This window comes from Scyliorhinus torazame, chromosome 2, assembly GCF_047496885.1.
Source record: "Scyliorhinus torazame isolate Kashiwa2021f chromosome 2, sScyTor2.1, whole genome shotgun sequence".
NCBI classification, from domain to species: domain Eukaryota; kingdom Metazoa; phylum Chordata; class Chondrichthyes; order Carcharhiniformes; family Scyliorhinidae; genus Scyliorhinus; species Scyliorhinus torazame.
In genome coordinates, this window is record NC_092708.1 from 178,954,723 (window position 1) to 178,976,146 (window position 21,424).

At 44.0% G+C, this 21,424-nt stretch overlaps 2 protein-coding genes across 7 annotated transcripts in view; one reads left to right on the plus strand and one right to left on the minus strand.

Annotated features, from left to right (window-relative positions):
* The window catches only part of nme9 (NME/NM23 family member 9), a 126,332-nt gene extending 112,134 nt beyond the window's left edge, over positions 1-14,198 (plus strand). For all 6 annotated transcript variants that reach the window (XM_072480736.1, XM_072480781.1, XM_072480745.1 and 3 more), the window contains one exon: positions 13,039-14,198. In XM_072480736.1, coding sequence (XP_072336837.1) covers positions 13,039-13,127 — 89 coding nt within the window. In that variant the 3' untranslated portion in view covers positions 13,128-14,198. The remainder of the gene's footprint in view (positions 1-13,038) is intronic.
* A 1,630-nt stretch (positions 14,199-15,828) lies between these two features.
* On the minus strand, positions 15,829-19,602 carry LOC140394030 (secreted phosphoprotein 24-like). The gene is made up of 9 exons (XM_072480817.1): positions 19,513-19,602; positions 19,263-19,366; positions 18,947-19,075; positions 18,086-18,217; positions 17,927-17,971; positions 17,287-17,331; positions 16,634-16,678; positions 16,432-16,476; positions 15,829-16,309 (listed from the first exon to the last, which is right to left on the minus strand). Exons 1-9 carry the CDS (start codon positions 19,562-19,564, stop codon positions 16,277-16,279), a joined length of 630 nt encoding a protein of 209 aa, XP_072336918.1. The 5' UTR covers positions 19,565-19,602; the 3' UTR covers positions 15,829-16,276.
* Positions 19,603-21,424: the final 1,822 nt, after the last annotated feature.

Genomic DNA, 21,424 nt, shown 5'->3' on the forward strand with positions numbered 1-21,424 from the left:
TGAATAGATTGGCTGCAAACAGTCCTGAATGCAACTGCGAATACCTGGGTTGATGGGCTGTTGATAGCCCTGAGTATCGATCTGGGCTACCTTCCCAGAGCCGAATATGCAAAACTGTCTGCAGCTGCCTGCTTGTGTCTTCTTGGCTGCTTTTCCCAGCAGTCTTTCGGGTTAGCTGTTTTAAACTGGGTTTTGGCCAGATTAATCGGAACGCAGCCATTTTACATGGCTACAAATATTTGAATGGGCTCCTCATTGGTGGCTCTGCAATCAAACAGCCTGGCCACTGTTAAAGGGGAGACAGTGGTTTAGTGAGAATGTCTCTAGCCAGAGGTCCAAGCTAATGTTCTGGGAACATAGATGAAGTGTTGGGTGCTCTGCCACACAGATGAACCAACACGGTTGTGAATGGTACAACGCAGTTTTATTTCAAACATCTATTCACATTGGTAAACTGTTTACTGAGGTTCGATCATGACCCTTGATTCTGTGGACCTATTCCTAATTCTATCTTGTGGTGGCACTCAGCACATGGTGGATGTCATAGTGGCCTGCAATGAGCTCTGTGCCCTGAGCCGTCTTCTGCTCGAGTGCCCAGGAAGTGTTGTGTTCCCTGTTTTGTACTGTGTATGCTCTTGCCTGTGATTGGCTGTCGTGTTGTGTGTGTTGATTGGTCCGTTGATCTGTCCATCAGTATGTATGTATGTATGTGCTATGATGTGTACCTGAATATCATGACAATATAGAGATATGGAAAATAGAAACAGGAGGAGGCCATTCGGCCCTTTGAACCTGCTCTGCCATTTATTACGATTAAGGCTGATCATCAAGTTCAATACCCTGATTGCCTCCCCCTCCCCCCCCCCCCCACCCCCCCTGTATCCCTTGATCCCTTTAGCCTCAGAGCTATATCTAACTCCTTCTTGAAATTACACAATGTTTTAGCCTCAACTACTTTCTGTGGTAGCGAATTCCACAGGTTCACCACTCTCTAGGTGAAGAATTTCTCCTCTCTTCAGTCCCAAAAGGTTTACCCCTCACCCTCAAACTATGACCCCTAGTTCTGGACTCTCCCACCATCAGGAACATTTTTTTTGAATCTACCCTGTCTAATCCTGTTAGAATGTTATGCGTTTCTATGAGATCCCCTCTCACTCTTCTAAACTCCAATGAATATATTCGTAACCGATTTTAGTCTCCTCATATGACAGTTCTGCCATCCCAGGAATCAGCCTGGTAAACCTTTGCTGCACTCCCTCCATAGCAAGAACATCCTTCCTCCGATAAGGACCCCAAAACTGCACACAATAATCCTGGTGTGGCCTCATGAATGCTCCATACAATTGCAGTAAAACATCTCTATTCCTATATTGAAATCCTTTCACTATGAAGGCCTTCTTTCCTGCCTGCTGTACCTGCGTGCTTGCTTTCAGCGACTGATGGACGAGGATACCAAGATCTCACTGAGTATCCATCACTCTCAATTTACACCTATTCAAATAATAATCTGCCGTCCCATTTTTGCTACTGAAATGGATCTCACATTTATCCACATTATACTGCATCTGCCCAGTCACTCAGCCTGCCCAAATCCTGCTGAAGCATCTCTGCATCCTCCTCACATCTCACCCTCCCACCCAACTTTGTATCATCTGCAAATTTGGAAATAATACATTTAGTTCCCTTGTCCAAATCATTAATATATAATGTGAACAGTTGGGGTCCTAGCACATATCTGTGTGGTACCCCACTCGTCACTGTGTGCTGTCATGGGAGTGTCCCTTTAAGAAATGGTTTTGTCTTATCACATGGCTTCAGTGACGTCATTGTGTGGGTGGAGCTGGGCTGTGGCTCTGAGTTTTACTTTTGCTTTGAGTTTGACCTGGTTTTGTACAGCACAGGTTGGAAAAGTAGTGTCTCTCTAACTTTATTTTTAAAGCTGTTTCCAGATCACTTGACAACTTAAAATAAATAATTGCTTTTTGGTAGGAATTCAAATCTGCTATTTTGGAAAAGAAACAAGAGCATCCATACCAGGTCTTGAGTGCTGTGTGCTGGGCCACACCTTTGAAAAGGGTTTTCTGGTTTATTGGAACAGCTGAAGGGGGGAATTTGTTAAGGGTGATACCTAGATTACTGTCGCTGTTTGGGATATTTATGTTTGTAGTTGATAAAAATGTGTGTGATTCTAAAAATGTTAACTAAATTCGTAGAATAAAGCTTGTTTTTGATTAAAAGTGCTTTAAGACCTCTGTTGAATAACACCTGAAAGGCGGGTCCTTGTGTTTATTGTAACCAAAATCGATAAACAGTTGTAGGGTAGGTGAACTCCATGATATGCTTTGGGGCTCTCTAAACCCTGGCCCATAACAGTGCCAACCAGAAAAACACCCATTTATCCCAACCTTTTGCTTCCTGAGTGCTAACCATCTTTCTATCTATCTCATGACACTACCCATAAACCCATGCACTTTAACTTTACATATTAATCTGCTTTGTGAGACCTTGTCAAAAGCCTTCTGAAATCCTCAATAAACCTCATCCACCAGTTCTCCCTGATCAACTCTCTACGAGTTACATCTTCAAAGAATTCGAGGAGATTTGTCAAGTATGATTTTTCTTTTGTAAATCCATGCTGACTTTGTCTGATTACCTACTGCTTTCCAAATATTGTGCTATGAAATCCTTCATAATTGACTTCAGCAACTTCCCTACTACCGATGTTAGGTTCACTGGTCTTTCGTTCCCTTTTTGAATAGCAAGGTTACATTCCTAGAACATTACAGTGCAGTACAGGCCCTTCGGCCCTCGATGTTGCGCCGACCAGTGAAACCACTCTAAAGCCCATCTACACTATTCCCTTATCGTCCATATGTCTATCCAATGACCATTTGAATGCCCGTAGTGTTGGCGAGTCCACTACTGTTGCAGGCAGGGCATTCCACGCCCTTACTACTCTCTGAGTAAAGAACCTACCTCTGACATCTGTCTTATATTTATCTCCCCTCAATTTAAAGCTATGTCCCCTCGTGCTAGACATCACCATCCGAGGAAAAAGGCTCTCACTGTCCACCCTATCCAATCCTCTGATCATCTTGTATGCCTCAATTAAGTCACCTCTTAACCTTCTTCTCTCTAACGAAAACAGCCTCAAGTCCCTCAGCCTTTCCTCATAAGATCTTCCCTCCATACCAGGCAACATTCTGGTAAATCTCCTCTGCACCCTTTCCAATGCTTCCACATCCTTCCTATAATGCGGCGACCAGAATTGCACGCAATACTCCAAATACGGCCGCACCAGAGTTTTGTACAACTGCAACATGACCTCATGGCTCCGAAACTCAATCCCTCAACCAATAAAAGCTAACACACCGTACGCCTTCTTAACAACCCTCTCAACCTGGGCGGCAACTTTCAGGGATCTATGTACATGGACACCGAGATCTCTCTGCTCATACACACTGCCAAGAATCTTACCATTAGCCCAGTACTCTGTCTTCCTGTTATTCCATCCAAAATGAATCATCTCACACTTTTCTGCATTAAATTCCATTTGCCACCTCTCCGCCCAGCGCTGCAGCTTATCTATATCCCTCTGTAACTTATAACATCCTTCCGCCCTTCCGCACTGTCCACAACTCCACCGACTTCAGTGTCATCTGCAAATTTACTCACCATCCTTCTACGGCCTCCTCCAGGACATTTATAAAAATGACAAACAGCAGTGGCCCCAAAACAGATCCTTGTGGTACACCACTAGTAACTGGACTCCAGTCTGAACATTTCCCATCAACCACCACCCTTTGTCTTCTTCCAGCTAGCCAATTTCTGATCCAAACTGCTAAATCACCCTGAATCCCATGCCTCTGTATTTTCTATAGTAGTCTACCATGGGGAACCTTATCAAACGCTTTACTGAAATCCATATACACCACATCAACTGCTTTGCCCTCATCCACCTGTTTGGTCACCTTCTCAAAGAACTCAATAAGGTTTGTGAGGCACAACCTACCCTTCACAAAACCGTGTTGACTATCTCTAATCAAATTATTCCTTTTCAGATGATTATACATCCTATCTCTTATAAACCTTTCCAAGATTTTGCCCACAACAGAAGTAAGGCTCACTGGTCAAAAGTTACCGGGGTTGTCTCTACTCCCCTTCTTGAACAAGGGGACAACATTTGCTGTCCTCACGTCTTCTGGCACTATTCCTGTAGACAAAGATGACTTAAAGATCAAAGCCAAAGGCTCAGCAATCTCCTCCCTAGCTTCCCAGAGAATCCTAGGATAAATCCCATCCGGCCCAGGAGACTTCTCTATTTTTATCTATTTACACTTTCCAGAATTGCTAACACCTCCTCCTTATGAACCTCAAGCCCTTCTAGTCTAGTATCCTGAATCTCAGTATTCTCCTCGACAACATTCTCTTTTTCCTGTGTGAATACTGACGAAAAATATTCATTTAGCACCTCTCCTATCTCCTCGGACTCCAAGCACAACTTCCCACTACTGTCCTTGACTGGCCCTACTCTTACCCGAGTCATTCCTTTATTCCTGACACATCTATAGAAAGCTTTAGGGTTATCCTTGATCCTACCTGCTCATGTCCCCTTCTGGCTCTTCTTAGCTCTCTCTTTAGGTCCTTCCTAGCTAACTTGTAACTCTTGAGCGCCCTAACTGGACCTTCATGTCTCATCTTTACATAAGCCTCCTTCTTCCTCTTGACAAGTGTTTCGACTGCTTTAATAAACCACGGTTCCCTTGCTCGACCACTTCCTGCCTGACAGGTACATACTATCAAGGACACGCAGTAGCTGTTCCTTGAACAAGCTCCACATTTCCATTGTGCCCATCCCCTGCAGTTTTCTTCTCCATCCGATGCATCCTAAGTCTTGCCTCATCGCATCATAATTGCCTTTCCCCCAGATATGACTCTTGCCCTGCGGTATATACCTATCCCTTTCCATCACTAAAGTAAACGTAGTCGAATTGTGGTCACTATCACCAAAGTGCTCACCTACCTCCATATCTAACACCTGTCCTGGTTCATTACCCAGTACCAAATCCAATATGGCCTCGCCTCTCGTTGGCCTTTCTACATACTGTGTCAGGAAACCCTCCTGCACACATTGGACAAAAACGGACCCATCTAAAGTACTCAAACTATTGCGTTTCCAGTCAATATTTGGAAAGTTAAAGTCCCCCATAAGAACTACCCTATTGCTTTCGCTCCTATCCAGAATCATGTTTGCAATCCTTTCCTCTACATCTCTGGAACTTTTCGGACGCCTCTCGAAAACTCCTAACAGGGTGACCTCTCCTTTCCTGCTTCTAACCTCAGCCCATACTACCTCAGTAGACGAGTCCTCATCAAACGTCTTTTCTGCTACCGTAGTACTGTCCTTGACTAACAATGCCACCCCTCCCCCTCTTTTACCTCCTTCCCTGAGCTTACTGAAATATCTAAACCCCGGCACGTGAAACAACCATTCCTGTCCCTGCTCTCTCCATGTCTTCGAAATGGCCACAACATCGAAGTCCCAGGCACCAACTCATGCCACAACTTCACCCACCTTATTCCGGATGCTCCTGGCATTGAAGAAGACACACGTTAAACCACCTTCCTGCCTGCCGGTACACTCCTGCAACTTTGAAACCTTACTCATGACCTCACTACTCTCAACCTCCTGTATACTGGAGCTACAATTCAGGTTCCCAAGCCCCTGCTGAACTAGTTTAAACCCTCCTGAAGAGCATTAGCAAATTTCCCCCCCAGGATATTGGTACCCCTCTGGTCCAGGTGTAGACCATCCCGTTTGTAGAGGTCCCACCGACCCCAGAATGAGCCCCAATTATCCAGAAATCTGAAACCCTCCCTCCTGCACCATCCCTGTAGCCAGGTGTTCAACTCCTCTCTCTCCCTATTCCTCGTCTCGCTATCACGTGACACGGGTGACAACCGAGAGATAATAACTCTATTTGTCCTAGATCTAAGTTTCCACCCTAACTCCCTGAATTCCTGCCTTACATCCCTATCCCTTTTCCTACCTATGTCGTTGGTACGTCTGTGGACCACGACTTGGGGCTGCTCCCCCTTAAGGATCCCGAAAACACGATCCGAGACATCACGCACCCTGGCACCTGGGAGGCAACACACCAACCGCGAGTCTCTCTCGTTCCCACAGAATCTCCTATCTATCACCCTAACTATGGAGTCTCCAATGACTAATGCTCTACTCCTCTCCCCCCTTCCCTTCTGAGCAACAGGGACAGACTCTGTGCCAGAGACATGTACCCCATGGCTTACCCCTGGTAAGTCGTCCCTCCCCCCCCAACAGTATCCAAAGCGGTATACTTGTTACTAAGGGGAACGACCACAGGGGATCCCTGTACTGACTGCTTCCTCCCAGCCCCTCTCACCGTCACCCATCTATCTTTATTCTTTGGAGTAACCACATCCCTGAAGCTTCTATCTGTGACCACCTCTGCCTCCCGAATGATCCGAAGTTCCTCCAGCTCCAGTTCCCTCATGCAGTTTCTGAGGAGCTGGAGATGGGTGCACTTCCCACAGATGAAATCAGCAGGGACACTGACGGCGTCCCTCACCTCAAACATTCTGCAGGAGGCACATTGCACAACCTTCCCTGCCATTCCCTCTCGATAAAAAAAAGAAAGAAAGAGCTTACCTGTTATTCACTCCCCTTCTCAGCAAGCACTCACTCAGCAACTTCTGCGCCCCGCACGATAACACCTGAGGGAAACTAAAAGAAAAACTACTTACCAGTCACCAGCCAATCCCTTATCTGCAGGCTGTGACGTCACGGTTCAACTTCTTTCTACTTCTACCTGCCTCGAACATCCCTCTTGATCTTTCCAGCGGTTGTTTTTTTGGGGTTAGAGGAGGGGGTAGGGAGGGAAACACTGAAGCAGTGTTTTGGGTTTAAGTTTCACTTGACAACAGCTCCTCCACAAACCACCTTCAAGTTAGGGTGAGCACACGGACGTATGCAAATTTCCCCTGCAACAGCCAATCAGCAGCTCCGCTCTACTGCCCTCTGCTGGATGCTTGTCTTCACTTGAACAGCTAGGGTCTCTTGCTCAGGTACACCTTCAAGTTAGGGTGAGCACATGGACGGCTGCAAATTTCCCCCGCAACAACCAATCAGCAGCTCTGCTCTACTGCTCTCTGCTGGATGCTTGTCTTCACATGAACAGCTCGGGTCTCTTGCTCAGGTACACCTTCAAGTTAGGGTGAGCACACAGACGTATGCAAATTTCCCCCGCAACAGCCAATGAGCAGCTCTGCTCTACTGCCCTCTGCTGGATGCTTGTCTTCACTTGAACAGCTAGGGTCTCTTGCTCAGGTACACCTTTAAGTTAGGGTGAGCACATGGACGTATGCAAATTTCCCCCGCAACAGTCAATCAGCAGCTCCGCTCTACTGCCCTCTACTGGATGCTTGATGCTTCATTACCGTCCAATCTGTAGGAACAATTCCAGAGTACTAAGAATTTTGGAAAATGACGACCAATGGATCTACTATTTCTCGGGCCACTTCCTTAAGTACTCCAGGTTGCAGATTAGAAGGCCCTGGAGGTTTGTCTGCCATCAATCCCATTAATTTCCCCCAAACCATTTCTTTGCTAATACTAATTTCCTTCAGCTCCTCACTCAGAACGTCCGCTACATTATTCATGTTTTTCTTTGTGAAGACAGAAACAAAGTACGAACTTAGTTCCTCTGCCATTTCTTTGCTCTGTTATGAATGCCCCAGTTCTGAGGGCGGCATGGTGCCGAGGACCTGGGTTCGCTCCCGGCCCCGAGTCACTGTCCATGTGGAGTTTGAACATTCTCCACATGTCTGCGTGGATCCCATCCCCACAGCCCAAAAGGATGTGCAGGGTAGGTGAATTGGCCACACTAAATTGCCCTTTAATTTGGGGAAAAGAAAAGAATTGGGCCTTTTACATTTATTTTTTAAAAATGAATGCCCCCGTTTCTGACTGTAAGGGGCCTACATTGGTTTTTATTCATCTTTTTCACTTTACATGCCTAAAGGAACCTTTTATCACCAGTTTTTATGTTCCCTACTAGTTTACTTTCAAATTGTATTTTCATCTTCTTAATCAATCCCTTGGTCTGCCTTTGTTGAATTTTAAACTGTTCTCAATCCTCAGGTCTATTGCTTTTTCTTGCTAATTTGTACGCCTCTTCAGATTCAATCTCGAATTTCTCTTGTAAGCCATGGTTTGGCCACAGTTCCCATTCTACTCCTGTGCCAAATAGGAATAAACAACTTTTGGAGTTCACCTATTCGTTCCTTGAATGCCTTAAAAATTGCCTGTCCGCTATCCTTCCTTTCAGTAATGTTTCCCAGTCCGTCATAGCCAGTTCTTGTCTCATACCATCATAATTACCTTTATTGAGGTTCAGGATCTTGGTCTCACAATCAGCTACCTCTCTATTCACCTTGACAAAGAATTCTACCATATTATGGGCACTCAGCCCCAAGAGTTCTTTCTCAACTAGATTGCCAACTAATCCTTTCTCATTGTCCAAGATGGCCTGCTCCCTTGTTGGTTTCTCAACATACAGGTCCAAAAAACCATCCCGTATACACTCCAGAAATTCATCCTCTCTTGTACTGTGACTAATTTCAGAGAATCATAGAATTTACAGTGCACAAGGAGGCTAGTCGATCCATCGAGTCTGCACCACCCTTGGAAAGTGTACCCTACGTAAGCCCACACCTCCACCCTAACCTTTTTTTTTTGGACACTTAAGAGCACTTAACATGGCCAATCCACCTAACCTGCACATCTTTGGACTGTGGGAGGAAACCGGAGCACCCGGAGGAAACCCACACAGACACGGGGAGTTACCCAATCTATATGCAGATTAAGGTCACCCATAATCACAGATGTTCCTTTATCACATGAATTTAAATTTAAACTCAACTAATTAATAAATCTGGAATTGAAAGCTAGTCTCAGTAACATTAACCATGAAACATTGTCAATTGTCATAAAACCCATCTGGTTCACTTGTGTCCTTTAGGGAAGGAAATCTGACACCCTCACCTGGTCTGACCTACATGTGACTCCAGATCCATAGAAATGTGATTGACTCTTAACTGCCCCTCAGAAATGGTGGACTAAACTACACAATTGTAGGAAACCACTTGAGGTTGAAACATATGAGCTGAAGCAGTCCAAGAAGGAGATTCACCAACACTTTCTGAAGGACGTTTAGAGATGGGTAACAATTGCTGACCTTTCCAACAATGCCAATATCCCAAGAATAACATTTTAAAAATGGCTGTATCAGTAATACCTGGATAATAATTTGTATGATATTGAATAATTCAGACCATCTAAGTCCTACAGACAGCCTTGTCATGGGCTGAACTAAACTTGGGTTGAGTTGTATAATAAAGGTAAATAGGGGATTGACATATGTTAAAGTTTCTCCCCTTTCTCACAGACACATACACATATTCTCACACAAATACTCACAGGTACACATATACACATACGCACACAGACACACAAACACACATGCACACTCATATGAACTCACACAAACACATGCAGCTACTCACACAGGCAGACCCATACATGTAGGCCCACACATGCAAGCGTAAAAGCATACGGACACATTATCAAAGAACAAAGAACAAAGAACAAAGAACAAAGAAATGTACAGCACAGGAACAGGCCCTTCGGCCCTCCAAGCCCGTGCCGACCATACTGCCCGACTAAACTACAATCTTCTACACTTCCTGGGTCCGTATCCTTCTATTCCCATCCTATTCATATATTTGTCAAGATGCCCCTTAAATGTCCCTATCGTCCCTGCTTCCACTACCTCCTCCGGTAGTGAGTTCCAGGCACCCACTACCCTCTGCGTAAAAAACTTGCCTCGTACATCTACTCTAAACCTTGCCCCTCTCACCTTAAACCTATGCCCCCTAGTAATTGACCCCTCTACCCTGGGGAAAAGCCTCTGACTATCCACTCTGTCTATGCCCCTCATAATTTTGTATACCTCTATCAGGTCGCCCCTCAACCTCCTTTGTTCCAGTGAGAACAAACCGAGTTTATTCAATCGCTCCTCATAGCTTATGCCCTCCATACCAGGCAACATTCTGGTAAATCTCTTCTGCACCCTCTCTAAAGCCTCCACATCCTTCTGGTAGTGTGGCGACCAGAATTGAACACTATACTCCAAGTGTGGCCTAACTAAGGTTCTATACAGCTGCAACATGACTTGCCAATTCTTATACTCAATGCCCCGGCCAATGAAGGCAAGCATGCCGTATGCCTTCTTGACTACCTTCTCCACCTGTGTTGCCCCTTTCAATGACCTGTGGACCTGTACTCCTAGATCTCTTTGACTTTCAATACTCTTGAGGGTTCTACCATTCACTGTATATTCCCTAACTGCATTAGACCTTCCAAAATGCATTACCTCACATTTGTCCGGATTAAACTCCATCTGCCATCTCTCCGCCCAAGTCTCCAGACAATCTAAATCCTGCTGTATCCTCAGACAGTCCTCATCGCTATCCGCAATTCCACCAACCTTTGTGTCGTCTGCAAACTTACTAATCAGACCAGTTACATTTTCCTCCAAATCATTTATATATACTACAAACAGCAAAGGTCCCAACACTGATCCCTGTGGAACACCACTGGTCACAGCCCTCCAATTAGAAAAGCATCCCTCCATTGCTACCCTCTGCCTTCTATGGCCTAGCCAGTTCTGTATCCACCTTGCCAGTTCACCCCTGATCCCGTGTGACTTCACCTTTTGTACTAGTCTACCATGAGGGACCTTGTCAAAGGCCTTACTGAAGTCCATATAGAAAACATCTACTGCCCTACCTGCATCAATCATCTTAGTGACCTCCTCGAAAAACTCTATCAAGTTAGTGAGACACGACCTCCCCTTCACAAAACCGTGCTGCCTCTCACTAATACGTCCATTTGCTTCCAAATGGGAGTATATCCTGTCTCGAAGAATTCTCTCCAGTAATTTCCCTACCACTGAAGTAAGGCTCACCGGCCTGTAGTTCCCGGGATTATCCTTGCTAACCTTCTTAAACAGAGGAACAACATTGGCTATTCTCCAGTCCTCCGGGACATCCCCTGAAGACAGCGAGGATCCAAAGATTTCTGTCAAGGCCTCAGCAATTTCCTCTCCAGCCTCCTTCAGTATTCTGGGGTAGATCCCATCAGGCCCTGGGGACTTATCTACCTTAATATTTTTTAAGACACCCAACACCTCGTCTTTTTGGATCACAATGTGACCCAGGCTATCTACACCCCCTTCTCCAGACTCAACATCTACCAATTCCTTCTCTTTGGTGAATACTGATGCAAAGTATTCATTTAGTACCTCGCCCATTTCCTCTGGCTCCACACATAGATTCCCTTGCCTATCCTTCAGTGGGCCAACCCTTTCCCTGGCTACCCTCTTGCTTTTTATGTACGTGTAAAAAGCCTTGAGATTTTCCTTAACCCTATTTGCCAATGACTTTTCATGACCCCTTCTAGCCCTCCTGACTCCTTGCTTAAGTTCCTTCCTACTTTCCTTATATGCCACACAGGCTTCGTCTGTTCCCAGCCTTTTAGCCCTGACAAATGCCTCCTTTTTCTTTTTGACGAGGCCTACAATATCACTCGTCATCCAAGGTTCCCGAAAATTGCCGTATTTATCTTTCTTCCTCACAGGAACATGCCTGTCCTGTATTCCTTTCAACTGACACTTGAAAGCCTCCCACATGTCAGATGTTGATTTGCCCTCAAACATCCGCCCCCAATCTATGTTCTTCAGTTCCCGCCTAATATTGTTATAATGAGCCTTCCCCCAATTTAGCACATTCATCCTCGGACCACTCTTATCCTTGTCCACCAGTACTTTAAAACTTACTGAATTGTGGTCACTGTTACCGAAATGCTCCCCTACTGAAACATCTACCACCTGGCCGGGCTCATTCCCCAATACCAGGTCCTGTACCGCCCCTTCCCTAGTTGGACTGTCTACATATTGTTTTAAGAAGATCTCCTGGATGCTCCTTACAAACTCCGCCCCGTCTAAGCCCCTGGCACTAAGTGAGTCCCAGTCAATATTGGGGAAGTTGAAGTCTCCCATCACCACAACCCTGTTGTTTTTACTCTTTTCCAAAATCTGTCTACCTATCTGCTCCTCTATCTCCCGCTGGCTGTTGGGAGGCCTGTAGTATACCTCCAACATTGTGACTGCACCCTTCTTATTCCTGATCTCTACCCATATAGCCTCACTGCCCTCTGAGGTGTCCTCTCGCAGTATAGCTGTGATATTCTCCCGAACAAGTAGCGCAACTCCGCCTCCCCTTTTACATCCCCCTCTATCCCGCCTGAAACATCTAAATCCTGGAACGTTTAGCTGCCAATCCTGCCCTTCCCTCAACCAGGTCTCTGTAATGGCAACAACATCATAGTTCCAAGTAGTAATCCAAGCTCTAAGTTCATCTGCCTTACCCGTAATGCTCCTTGCATTAAAACATATGCACTTCAGGCCACCAGACCCGCTGTGTTCAGCAACTTCTCCCCGTCTGCTCTGCCTCAGAGCCACACTGTCCCTATTCCCTAGTTCTCCCTCAATGCTCTCACCTTCTGACCTATTGCTCCCGTGCCCACCCCCCTGCCATACTAGTTTAAACCCTCCCGTGTGACACTAGCAAACCTCGCGGCCAGGATATTTATGCCTCTCCGGTTTAGATGCAACCCGTCCATCTTATACAGGTCACACCTGCCCCGGAAGAGCTCCCAGTGGTCCAGATAACGGAAACCCTCCCTCCTACACCAGCTGTTTAGCCACGTGTTTGTCTGCTCTATCTTCCTATTTCACATACCTGTACTCTCTCACACTTGCACACATACATGTACATGCGCATGCACACTGGCATGTACTACCATACAGTCACAGACTCGCATGCTTCCTTGGAATTTAAATACTAATACAGGTTTTAACCTATGCCTCTTTCTTCCAGCTCCTGCAGACTCAGCTACTGACAGCTCACAGAGCACAATGAATGAGAGTTCGCAGAAGAGTCTATCACATGAATCGGCAGAGAAGTAGAAGGTGGTCAGTGATGGGAATGGTTCCAGGAGAGATTCTCTGTAATGTGGAAAGTGAACAATGCGTGGCACTGTGCCCCCAGACCCGATTACACACACAACATACTGAGCACTGTAGCTAAACCATCACTCCTTTCAATTCAGTTCAATGAAACAGTCATGTTGACAGGCTCTGCCTTTGCAGGGTTCAAAGATAACAAAAATGAGCAGCATCAGTGTGTTCTGAGCTGCTACCATCTCTGATCCTTTCAATGCATCCCTCCTTCCCACTGATTCCCCAAACTCGGAATCAGGATGTTACCGAGGGCGAAGGAGGAACAGTGATTCATGGTCCTTCCTCCCAGTGGCTGTTCATTGTGGGTGTGCAGCAAAACAAAGAGAAGGGAGAAGTGTGACATTTCAAACTGTATTTGAAAGATTGACAAGTTTATTTTAGTCTGAGGGTGAAAAATAAGTTTCTGTGTCAGTAAAACACGCCTGTTTTAAAATCTAATTTTAACAGCCAATTTTGGTTGTAATCACTAATTACCAGAATTTAAATTTGCCTGGAGAGCCTAACCTGTAGATTTAACACTCAGGTGCTGATTAGGTATAATTTTTGTGGAGCATTGTGTGGGCTCCTCACACCCACTTCCACTGAGGGTGTGGAGCACCCTGGCTGGCTAGCCCGAGAGGGAGAGTGGACAGGTCCTCGGAGGAGGTGGAGAGGGTGTCCTGTACCCACAGCTGGTGTTGCTCTGCCCAGCCTAATGTTCTCCTCTCATTCTTCCTGCAGAACTTGGGTGACCCCAAGGCAGATGTCCTTTCTCCTGGTGACTCCTGTGAGCTGTTGAAGTGACCCCCAAATTTACCTGTACAGATATTTTGCCCCATTGTTTAAAACAAATTCCTTGCTGCCTTGCTAAATGATTGGTGTCGAAATCACTGTTTCACCCTGTTAGTAATCCAACAACCCTCCCTCCCCTCCCCACCGACTGCAGGGTAATTGATAACACTTCAGCATATATTATAAACTGAAAAGTTGAGAATGGATTTGCTATTCTATCAATTAAAAATCATGTCATCAAAAAATTTTTTAATGTTTGCGCTATGTTCAATCTGGTCAGACAGGAGAAACTATTGTTAAAACATGATCTGAATTGCTAACCATCTGGAGCATTTCTTAATCATTTTTTTACAGAAATTAAAAACACATTTTCTCATAGTCTACACTGGGCTTGACAATTTCAAAGAAAAGGGACAATACTTTGTGTCAGGATACTTTCTATCAGCAATTCCCCTCACCGAACCTCCCCACAAATGCATTTAGTTCACATAAGAACATAAGAACTAGGAGCAGGAGTAGGCCACCTGGCCCCTCGAGCCTGCTCCGCCATTCAATGAGATCATTGCTGATCTTTTGTGGACTCAGCTCCACTTTCCGGCCCGAACACCATAACCTTTAATCCCTATATCTCTGAGGTGAACCTCCTGAAGGAGTATGAATTGTCAATCAAATTGTTGATCAACACACACCAAAGGACAGTGGTTAGTACTGCTGCCTCACAGCAACAGGGGGCCCAGGTTCGATTCTAACCTTGGGTGATTGCGGAGTCTGCACTTTCTCCCCGTGTCTACATGGGTTTCCTCCCACAGTCCAAAGATGTACATGTTAGGTGGATTGGCCATGTTAAATTGCCCCTTAGTCAAGTTAGATGGGGTTACAGGGATAGGGCTGGGGAGTGGGCCTGGGTAGAGTGCTTTTTCAGTGGGTCGGTGCAGACTTGTTGGGCCGAATGGCCTCCTTCTGCACTGCAGGGATTCTAGGATTCTATCTATGAAATTTAGAGATTGTGAGCTCATTATCTTCAGGAGTAGCAGTGTCATCACAATATCTGTAATCTTAACAATATACAGTGAATTCACTCTTTCAGAGTGCACAACTTTGCCCAATTTAATTTGAAAGAAAATACCATCATGGCAAAGAATGAGAGTGGAAGATGGTAAACACTGAGTGAGCACAAAATATATATATATTTTTTAGAAATTTAGAGTACCCAATTCTTTTATTTCCAATTAAGGGACAATTTAGTGTGGCCGATCCACCTACCCTGCACATCTTTGGGTTGTAGGGGCGAAACCCACGCAAACACGGGGAGAATTGCAAACTCCACACGGACAGTGACCCAGAGCCGTGATCGAACCTGGCACCTCGGCGCCGTGAGGCAGCAGTGTTGCCCCCCAAAATATATTTTCTAAGAAAAGCCAATTATTCATCTATTTTCAAGACGGCAAACTAAAGCCATGTTTGTAGCAATGATACTGTTAAAGTGTATCAGAGTCTCAAAATAATAATGTGGATTAGCTTGGTAATAAAACAAAGTCATTGTTGTCATGTTAAGCACACTGAGATAACATGGACAGCAACCGGATGCAGCTTTAACTGAAAGATACTCCAGACCTTGAAGATAGTTCAATCTGATTTATTGTAGCACAGTTCTCTGTGAGTTCACTCTCTGCTAACCTAAGTGTGATTACTCTGCCTGACTGAACCAGACTAGCTCTTAGCCACGTGCTGGAGGTGTTATGTGATATATACACCTGAATCACTCTGTAGATGTTCCCAGTGGAAAGAGGCGGAGTGTGAGTGCTTCGTGCCTTTTATAGTGGGAAACCACCCTCAAGTGTTCTGCCTGCTGATTGGTTATGGCCTGTTCTGTGTTCATTAGCTGCCTGTCTGTATCTCATTATGTGCATGTCTGCATATCATGACAATTGTCAAAGATAATTTGACCGACAACCATTAGCTGACAGGCAGTAAAATGTCTGGTGATGCAACAGGGTCATCCTGACAGAGAAAGTGAATGAACATGCCCAGCAAGCAAGCTCAGGTTTGAAATCTTAATGCACAGTGGAATGAACATCAATTATAAATGATATTCTCTTTACATTTTATTATAATCCACAGAATTCAACAAATACACACCAAAGGACAGAACATTTACAAACTACAGAATCTCCCTGTTACAGCAAAATGTACAGTCAGGAACCCCAGGTCCCCCCGCCCTTACACATGAACAAGTAACGTACAATTGATAACAGCTTCTTTCATGGGACTGAGGTCTTCTTGTGTCCACACCAAGCTCGGCCTTTTCAACATTTCATTCATGGTTAGTGTCGGTCTCTTGAATCATCGTTGTGTTCCTGCAATGGACAGAATCAACAGAACAGTCATTTTCAGACAGAGTTCAGTCTGGGTTCAATGTTTTATTGTTGTTGATGATCAAGAGGCAATTCGCTGACACAAAGTCCCAGTTTATACTCACGTTTGAAGACACATCGAGCGATGTTTCTGCTGATTTGCTTCTCACCTGTATCAAAATATTCAGATTGATCTGTTTAGAACTAATGTTGAGCATGAGAATGATCTTTAAACCAAAGATTTCATTCATTATTAGCACCAAATATGAGGAAATATCAAACCGTTACATTTCCAGGCTCGACATAAGTTTCAACAGATTTACTCACATTCGGAGACTCCTCCAGGGATGATTCTACTGAAGTGCTTTTCACCTATAATAAAATATTCAGATTTTTCAGTATTAACTAATATTGAGTTAAAATTATACATCATAATTCTAATATAATAACTAATATTAGAATGATCTTTAAACCAAAGATTTGACTGATTATTAGCACCAAATATGAGGAAATGTTAACACCTTCAATTTCTAAGCTCTAACATCCTCCTCTTTCAGGCGCTGTGCCCTAACAGGGTGTTGGTGACCATGGACTCCCATTAGATTGGTTTATGATTATGTTTAGCAAAGTACTTCAGTGGTTTGCTGTTGCCTCCTGCAGTATGTTGACCAGGAAACTCTCCCACTCTCACCGCCTACCATCAGGAGTATTGGAAGGATTTTCAGGCTGATAATTAACCTGTTTTCCATGCTATAAACACGCCTTTCATGACCAACAGTTCCCAAGGTGGGATTGAACCCAGAGCCTCAAGCCGACAGGTCGGGACGTTACCCACTACACCACACAATCCCTGCTTTCAATATATTTTTAATTGAATAAAAACACCGAGCTCTCTCACACCTAGTGTGATGCTGCTGAACCAAAATTTCAACAGATTATTTTTGTTAATAATCATCTCCAAAATCCCAGATTCTACTCACATTCGGAGACTCTTCCAGGGATGATTCTGTTGACTTGCTTTTCACCTGTTATAAAATATTAACATTTATATGTTTAGCATTTTGCAAATAATATTGATTTTAGAATGATCTCAAAACAAAATGTTTCAATGTGGAAGTGGTAACACTTTAAATTCCTGTGTTGGGATTAAGTAACTCAGGAAGAAATCCAGAAATCCTCACCAGACATCTCCTGTTGTCTACCACAGCAATAATCCACCCAGCGCTGGGACAGTGGGGCTGCGGGGTCGATGGATAAACTAATGGAGGCTGAGATTCTCCACCGATTGGGATTTATTGTACTGAATCTGCAGTTCCCCTCTCGGAGTGACCAGCCATTATTGTCTATTATTGGTGAGAGTGTAAGAGACACTGCCCACCCAATGCTATTGTTTGTACCTGTCCAGTCCTCTGAATAATCTGCTGCCTTTATCTTCAGGGAGAACATATTCATTCTGTGTATTTGTGTCGGAGCCTCAGACTCCCCTCCCCCAGTATCTCAGATTAAAATAAATTCTCTCACATTCCATTCTGACACAATTACATTCTGGATTTTAAATGTTTTGTTGATAATTCTGGTCAACAGGAAAATAATCGGTCAGAATTCCCACGTTATACTCACATTTGGCGATTCCTCGATCAATGTCTCTATTGATTTGGTTTCAACCTGTATTAAAATATTAATATTTCTATATTTAGTACAGTGGACCAATGAGACATCTTCTAAAGAATCTGCATGTTAGAAAGCCCATTGTCCTGATGTGTATAATTGTGACTTTACCTCGAGACTGTTCTCATTCGATTCTGATGATTCACTGTTGCTGTCAATTGTCTTCAAACCTCGACACTCCACATCAACCTCAATAACCTCACCAGCAAAATATTCAACACGGCTTTTGCACAAACCTTTTTCCTGTCAAAATAAAACGCAATTGTTTAAAATTATTCATTGATTACTTTAGAACATAAGAAATAGGAGCTGATATTAGCCATTCATTCCCTCGTGCCGGCTTCACCATACAGTCCAATCACAACCGATCCCCTATCAACTCGCCTTCTCACCCCATTTCTTATCCCAAAACTCCCTAAAAATCTATTGATTTCTGTCTTGAAGATGATCAATGACTGATTATCCACAGCTCTCTGAAATAGAGATTCACAACACTTTGATTGAAGTAGTTTCTCCCTAACCCTGTGCTTTAGAAGACCCCTTATCCTGAGATTGTGACCCTGAGTCCTCGATTCTCTCATTGCGGGAAAGAGTTTTCAGCATTTTCCTGTCACGACCCTTTAACAATTCTACCTCTGTCAATTCAATCACCTTTCATTCTCCTGGGAATATAGGCCAAGTCTACTCAATCTCTTGTCACAGGACAACTCTCATAACTGTCTTGTGACCCTTTATTGCACACCCTGTAGGGCAAGTAAATTCTCCTTGACGGTGAAGTGTCCAAAGCTGCACATTGTAATCCAGGTGAGGTTTCACCGATGCCCTGTATTATTGCACAAAGCTTCGTCACTCTTACACTATAAGCCCTTCATAACAACTTTCTAACTACAACCACAGCACTGACACAGGGAGTTTCTATGACATAACTCCAAACACATGAGTTTTGATGTGACAATCTAACTGAGGACTCACTGCAGACTTTTTGGAACGGAAGTGACAGCCGGGATCATCAAATTCCAATCCAGAATTCTTGGAGCAGACGGTTTCTTTCACAGAGAATGTTAAATCCACGTTGTACAACTGTTTTCCTGTGCGATTAATCTAATGAGAGGAAAGCAGGTCATTAGTGTCTGAGTGAATCTAATGTTTCTACTCTGAACTGCTTCACCCATCAGTGTGAGAACAATATAATATTCAGCTCCTGTTTAATAATCAGTGTCTAACTGCACTCAGTAATATTCTTGTAGACTTTAGACAGTGAAACACACTGAGACCAGGACACACTTACATCCTTCACTCTTCTCCTGGTTATCCCACACAGATTGGTGATCTCGGTGATTTTGTTCAGTTTTAGAACTGACGCTCTCAGAGCATCCTTAGGGCTCGGCATTCCTGTCGGGAGAGAAAAGGAAAATTGTGCAAAACACTGCAGCATTCTTCAGTCAATTCTTTTTACTCATTGGTCACATCTGAATGAGTGAATCTCATTGCCAATAACTTGTTGCTTTATGAGGTGTGACTCTCTCTCCAGTACCTACCTGAGCAATGGAGGAACTGCACTGCAGCAATGGTGAGGAGTAAGGATTTCATTCTGCCTCTTTTGTGATCAGCTGGCTGCTTCCTAAGAGTAAAGGAGTTGCTTCTCTCTCTCGCTCTGCCTTTCCCTTGCAGTGTTCAGTCTTTATATCCTGCACCTCCACCACATTCAAACACTGACTCATATTTGCTCAGTTTGGTGATCCTGGGCAGGGGAAGCTGCTGCCAATTGGCTGTAATATGGGCAGAACTTCCTCCAAATATCATCATCGTGTTCACATTTGGTGAGATCAGAGATTGTTTCTCAGAAAATGAAATAATGAACTGATAGAGGACAGGAAATGTTCATCTGTAATTTGTACAAAGTCACCCTCAGTCCATTGCTATTTGCAGAGGTCGATATGCCCCTGAAACAATGTTCTTTGGCTCACATTATTGCATTCAATGTTGTTGCAAAAAGAATGGATGGTTCGTGATTCACACCATTACTAACATACAAATTATTGTGCATCTTGTGGTGGTGAGAAAATGCGCCATACATTGTGAATCTCTGGAACCTATTGGTTAATTGACTCCAGATTAGCCTCCCTGTTATTTTTACGAATTAAAAAAAAGAAATTCTGGGATATGAGCATCACTAAAAAGATCAGCATTTATTGCCGATCCCTTGTTGCCCTTGACAAGGTGGGGATAAACTTCCTTCTTGAACCATTGCAGTCCATGTGGTGTGGGTACACCCACAGTTTTGTTAGGGCGGGAGATCCAGTATTTTGACCCAATGATAGTGAAGGAACGGTGATATATTTCCAAGTCAGGATGGTGAACGACTTGGAGGGGAACCTTCAGATTGAGGTGTTACCACATGTCCCTTGCCTTTGTCCTTCTAGATGGTAGTGGTCATGGATTTGGAAGGTGCCATCCAAGGAGCCTTGGTGAGTTGCTGCACTGAATCTTGTAGATGTTACACATTGCTGTCACTGTGCGTTGGTGGTGGAGGGAATGAATGTTTGACATGATGCATGGGCTGAGAATTAAGGTGGCTGCTTAATTGTTCTGGTTGCTGTTGAGCTTCTTTAGTGTTGATGGAGCTGCACTCATCCAAGCAGGTGGAAAGTAGAGCTGCACTCATCCAAGCAGGTGGAGAGTATTCCATCGCATTCCTGGCTTGTGCCTTGTAGATTGTGGACAGGCTTTGAGGAGTCAGGAAGTGAACTACTTGCCACAGAATTCCCAGCATCTGACCTGTTTTGTAGCCATAGTATTAATTCAGTCCAGTTCAGTTTCTGGTCAATGGTAACCCCCAGAATGTTGATAGTGGAGTATTCAGCAATGGTAATGCCATTAAAAGTCAAGGGACCATGGTTAGAATATCTCTTGTTGGAGATGGTCATTGCCTGGCACTTGTGTGGTGTAAATGGTACTTGCCATCTGTCAGGCCAAGCCTGGATATTGTCCACTTTTTGCAGCATTTGTTTATGGGCTGCTTCAGTATCTGAGGAACGACAAATGGTGCTGAACATTTCATAAACATCTGTGAACTTCTGTCCTTATGATTGGGGTAAAATCATTGATGATGTCGCTGAAGAGCATTAGGTTTAAGACACTAATTTGCACATTAATTATCCATTAAACTCGTGCCAAAAATGTGGATTCATTAAGTGCGTATCAATGTGCTAATTGTAATGCAATGATAATCAATCTGTTACTCACAAGTAAAATAATTTAAAATATGATATCTCATTCCTGCAGATTGTTAATGCTCTCGGTTTTGAATCTGTCAAATTTTTAGTGTTACACTGTTAGTTTTTTAAATTTCTCCTTTCTCATTTTCTTTTCTTAAGCTAATCCTTCTTTTTCTCTCTTTATTCCTTTTTGACTCTGATGTACCTTTTAAACCTCTGATACGTTGTGGTA

Coding starts and splice junctions, on each gene's coding strand:
- LOC140394030 (XM_072480817.1), bottom strand. CDS start 19,564: ATGAAATCCTTACTCCTCACCATTGCTGCAGTGCAGTTCCTCCATTGC. Junction 19,367..19,512: donor GCAGTTCCTCCATTGCTCAG/GTAGGTACTGGA, acceptor CTCTCCCGACAG/GAATGCCGAGCCCTAAGGAT. Junction 17,972..18,085: donor CGAATGAGAACAGTCTCGAG/GTAAAGTCACAA, acceptor ATTTTAATACAG/GTTGAAACCAAATCAATAGA.